Genomic DNA, 5595 nt, shown 5'->3' on the forward strand with positions numbered 1-5595 from the left:
TCTGGTGCAGTTCTGTTTATTGACACACAATCACAATATAGTACTATACCACAGTAGGCTACACTAACAGTAACACATATATTTTCTAGCTAACTAGTACTACTCACTATTTTTCTCTTCTTTCGTTTTAAATTCAGTTCCTCTTTCTGTAAGCACATACTTGATTGTTTCGAATAAGCCGGAATTTGATATAATGATGATATGATTCTACTACGCCGATATCGCTACTTATTACTTTTTGCTTAATTAATTACTAATTCTTAACTATGCAGTTCTACTCTTTAAATGCGAATTGTCTTTTTATTGTCTTTAATTGCTGGCTAATTACTAATTTTCTAATTACTAGTTTTCACAATATAGTACTATTCCACAGTAGGCTACACTAACAGTAACACATATATCCCTAGCTAACTAGTACTACTCACAAGGTAATAACCACACCCAAGCAACCTAGTTGCCCAGACACAAACATACAGGAAGATTAACAGTTTACCATAATACAATACAATGAGACCAGAGTTAGCAGATGATTACATGATAACATCTGGGCATGGATACACTGCAAGTAATTACTATAATAACAGGTGCACAATAGGTAAAGGTAAGTAACAATAGGCAATAGATACTGTACATGCTATGTAGGCTGGAACCCTACAATGTTAGCTTATCCCTACAGTCACTGGTAACCTGCGTAGGCAAGGGAAGACCAATTTGTTAAGTTAATGACACTATACTAACAGGCATGTTGTAGCTGTTATAACTCAATTAATTCGAAGGGCTTATTTGTTCAACAAACTAATTAAAAATACTTGCTTCATTATCAATTATGAAATATGACTAACCTTGTAAACATTTGCTTGAACTAAATGTCCAGATTTATTGAACATAGAAAAAGTAGCATAACGTGATTAAATCTTTATGTCAAAATGAAAATGTAGCAAACTGTAGAAAATGCGATGTAGTCAATTTAAATGTGAGGGGGTAAGGAAGTTATGAATGATGGATGTTCTAGTGCGTCAAATACATGAGTTACTCTAGCGAGTCCATCTTTGTTTTAAAATCATGAACTTTGTGTTCAAAGTAAAGAGCGCTATAACTAATCATTGCAAATAAAAGGTCAAATTCGAACAAAAAAACTATACTTAATATGCTGTGTTGATATGTGGAAACATTTTTTAAGTTCTCAACATAGGATGTTAAAGAACAAAAATCAAATCTAAATCAGATTAAAAAAAATGGTGTCAGGCAGTCGTTCATCACAAGTATGTAGCAGTTCATTTCATTCATTCGGAAAAAATGGTGGTTGGTCGTGGAACAACCAATTTCACAAAATGCGTTAAATGTGTTTCTATGGGACAAGACCAAACGTGTACAGTAACCCAGTTTGGCCTGTCGCCACAAGAAGCTTCTCACCTTCTCCCGTTTCTAGCGTGGTTATACATCTTGCATTGCTATCATTAAGTCGCTTTGTTGCTAGCTGGCGATAATCTTGTCCGTATTGAATAATAATACGTCTGCTGTTACCACTTACATCTGCTGACCATAATATGTAAATGACGCCATCGTTATCTACGCATGTGCATAGTGGACCCCAGTCACCTTCATCGACATTCGGTTTGTTCAATTCGTATACAAGTTTTGCTTCCAATTGATTTTTAGTGACCACGTACACTCTGCGACCATCCCTATCACATATCACAATGTTGTCATTATGAACACTCATTTCTCTGACAGATGTTATGTCATCCGGAAGTCTAATGGTCCTTACGAAATTCAGTTGCCGGTCAAGTTCATACACTTCCATACTGCTGCTTCCTACAAGTATGTGGTTGTTATAAACATCTGTAGTTACACTCAGTACTGAGTTACCTTCTGGCCAGATGTTGACAACTTCTCTGATATCTTTAGAGACGTAAGAGCCATCGCGAACATCGTAAATTCCTACTTCAGTAGGTCTACATACCGTAGCAACTTTATAAAGAGGCAATGACGCACAGTAGCGGTAAGGACGATCCTTAAAACTTTTTTCCTTTTTGAATTTATGTTGTCTAATTTTCTCGCCATTTCTGTTGATGACGGTGATGTGTGAATGCAAATTTGATGCTTTACCAGTGAGTAAGATGCGTCCATCGCCAGTTTTGGTCATACTTGAAGTCCAACGGCCTTTCGATCTGATACCTTGAATATCAACAACAGAATCTTCATGTTCTGTGATCGTCGTGTTATTTGATGTATCTTTCGGCGTCCTGAAAACTTTAATTTCAGAAAGAAATTCCAGCTCTGAGAACTCCTTCTTAACATCTTCGATAAGTGGATCACTGGCTGCGGTGATGTCAGGAAGAAACTGTGCGTCCGTCCAGTCATTTTTGGAAAATAGAATGGTTGACGTTGAAGCGGAGAAGTTCTCATAACGCTTTATGACATGTTCATAATAATCTGCTATTTCTTGGATAAGATTCTCATTTCTTTCGCACACTGTGTCTAGAGCAGCCGTTTGGTTTTGTGAACTGTTGTCTAACCGTCTAAGCTCTTCCTGTGTCTCTTTATCCTTCCCATTGTGTTCTGACTGAACAACTGCAATTTCCTCTTGGTAACCCTTTTCGTTTCCTTTGATAATTTCGTCATACCTTTCTCTCACCTGTCTGATTTCTTCTTCCATGTCAAGCCTCAGCTGACGTTCTTCGTTTTCCTTCTTTTTTTCAATTTCCTTCTTTTTGCTCTCCAACTCATTCTGACTTTCTTTCTGTTGGTTCTTCAATTTATTAGACTGTTGGTCGTAATGGAACTGAATACTTTTCTTCTCTTCATATAAGTTGACTTTTAAAAGCTGTCGAACATTTTCAACTTTTCGAGGAAATTCGTATAGTTTTTCTTTGTAAGTTTTGAGCTCGACCAATTTTGCTGTAAGCCTTTCTCTTTCACTCTTCGCTAGTTTAGTCACTTCATGAAGTACGTGATCTTTGTGTGTTCCGAAAGTGCAAGCTACACAAATCGGTAAGTTACCGCAAGATCCGCAGCACAATTGAGCGAGATTCTTGGGGTGGTCTTTACATCTGGGGTCTTCGGTCAGAGAGGCAAGTTTAGCAAGAGTAAGGTTTTCGGTGTCAACGTGTTTCAAATCAAGCGTGTGTTGTTCATGATCACTGACCATTTTATTAGTTAAATGAAATTGAAAACATTCTTCACACAGAAAATCATTACACTTAAAGCAGTAGGCTGTAATCTTCAGTTTCTTAGAACAACCAATACAGTCTTTGATATCTTCATCCTCAAAAGATTTCTGTAGTTGAATGAATTGAAGCATACTCTTCATGTGAAAGTCAGTTTTGAATCCATTTACACCTTCCTCCGGTATGTTACATTTGGTTTTGCAAAGAGGGCATTCCATAGTGTCGACTTTTGTTTGGATGATTATTTCTAGACAATCACGGCAATATCGATGAAGGCATGGTAACTGTTTTGGTTCTTTAAATTCTTCTAGGCATATTGAACATTGAAAGAACTTTTCCTCCATGTCTTTTAAAGGTGTTGAGGACGCCATCTTGTGTGTAACATCGACTGTGAAATAACCAAATGATTGAAATCTGGCATTTGTTCAGAGTAGTTTGGTAAATGTATTACAGCTAAAAATGCATTAGAAACTTTCTGCATATGTCTCTTAAAGGTTTGGCATACTGGGCTTAATTATTACAGGAATAGGTAGTAATGAAAAAAACAAACTCATCGTATCCATAATAAGGATAAAATTGTTGCACTTTGGAATCATACTTAAGAATGACAATAACCAGGAATGACTATATGATGAAGACAAATTAACTTGGAAATAGTCTCCTGTTAGTTACCTGTAAAAAAGATGCAATTCCAAATAACTGAACCGTCTAATTTTACTTCGAAGTCACTCAGATCTCAGTAAAGTAATTGGTGTGTGTATGTGTGTGTCTGTTACACTTTGGACGTGAAACATTGAATACAAGGTGTAAACGTAGAATGAAATGGTTATCAGGTAGACTTTGACACTATGAAATGCTTATTTAGTTGCTCAAACATCAAAATGAAAGTCCACACAGTCTAAGGTAAACAAGCTAAATACCTACTATACAACCGTTCAAATAAAACACATAATACATCTTCATAAATGTTGGTTTTGGAATGCAATATCTATGGTGAAAAGATTTGCACAATCTTTTGTTTTCCAGATCCCCTCTCAAATCTTTTTATTACATTACAGACAGTAATCGTTTCTGAATCCTGTGTGTCAGCTGCAAAGCAGTCTGATGTGGTAGATTAGCTTTAATCTTATCATTAACTGCTTTGTGTTCGTGACATCCATGTGAATTTGTATCGTATTTGGGTAATAATGAAAAACAATTCTTCTCACAAGAAACATTAGTAGTAGGCTTACATAGTGTTCTTTCTATACAATAATGTAAACAATCTAGTCTAAATCGAGACCGGATCTCCTTATTGTTTGTAATAGAGAAAACTATCATAGAAGCAGTTGAGAGAATATGGTTGTGAAATTCAACCAGCTGTAAGTTTGAAAAAAAAAGATATATGTGTTACCGTCCCCTGGAGGGGAGAGAGTAGACAGACAAATATTTCATATTTAATATCAAAATGGCGTTGCTTTATTCTCCTGTATAACATGGCTTTCAACAAAGAACTGAAGTATTAACATTAACACTGAAACAACATACTCTCAACTGTAATAAAGACCGAAGTCACCATACTGTTTTTAGCTGTAGCACTTCAATTGACCTACAGTAGAGACTCGATGCCTCTCTTGTGTAATTCATTTAAGTAGATACTGACCTCAGTCTTTTGCTTAACAGCTGGACAAATAAGTAGATGAATTCTTACTTACTCTGTTACATAATGATATTACACTCCTTTAAGCTTAATACTGACATTTAACTCCTTTAAGTTCAACAGCACAGCGACCCCCTACGTGAGCACTCTTAGAGGTGAGGCTCCGTATACAATTTGTCAAACTCAACTCTAGAACTCAGTACAGCCTCTGCAACATAATTATACTTTTACTATGGTCAACGTAAGCCGACGGCCTGGCCGTAACTATGATGAACACTAACATTATCATCATTGTGAATATGGCAACAAGCCTGCTTTAAGTAATCAAAGAATGACCGCTGAGGAGTCATTTATCGTTTGTAATCATTATGGTAAAATTAATACATTATGTACATACCTGGAGGGGAGAGAGTAGACAGACAAATATTTCATATCTAATATCAAAATGGCGTTGCTGTATTCTCACTGATCTACACTAACTGGATAGGCTGCGTGGCTCCGTGTGTGAAGCAGCCGGAAGTGACCCTGGGAAATATGTGTTATGCCAGACTTAAATGGTAAATACGCCTATTTCCGTGCAGGAAAAGATATGGAATGGGTCGTCTGTACAGAGACAGACGCTGCAAGTGCAATGCAATACAAAGTCTATGGGATACGTCGGACTAGGAACTTCCCTTCCTCCATGGTTAGGGCCTTTTAATTTCAAGAAAAATGTTAAGCATTTCTTCTAAATTCACTTCAAATTGGGGGGAAGAATTTCATAACTGGACGAGGCTACACCATCCA

The 5595-nt window shown here is 36.7% G+C and overlaps 1 protein-coding gene across 2 annotated transcripts; it reads right to left on the reverse strand.

Moving 5' to 3' along the window:
• On the reverse strand, positions 1 to 5325 carry LOC139969387 (uncharacterized). Of its 2 annotated transcripts, none has more exons than XM_071974303.1 (2): positions 5207 to 5325; positions 1 to 3558 (listed from the first exon to the last, which is right to left on the reverse strand). In XM_071974303.1, the coding sequence occupies exon 2, from the start codon at positions 3539 to 3541 to the stop codon at positions 1349 to 1351; it is 2193 nt and encodes a 730-aa protein (XP_071830404.1). In that variant the 5' UTR covers positions 3542 to 3558; positions 5207 to 5325; the 3' UTR covers positions 1 to 1348. The 2 variants fall into 2 exon arrangements, with proteins under 2 accessions (XP_071830404.1, XP_071830413.1); XM_071974312.1 differs by lacking the exon at positions 5207 to 5325 and adding an exon at positions 3843 to 5182.
• Positions 5326 to 5595: the final 270 nt, after the last annotated feature.

The sequence above is a fragment of the Apostichopus japonicus genome, chromosome 1 (assembly GCF_037975245.1).
Source record: "Apostichopus japonicus isolate 1M-3 chromosome 1, ASM3797524v1, whole genome shotgun sequence".
NCBI classification, from domain to species: Eukaryota; Metazoa; Echinodermata; class Holothuroidea; order Aspidochirotida; family Stichopodidae; genus Apostichopus; species Apostichopus japonicus.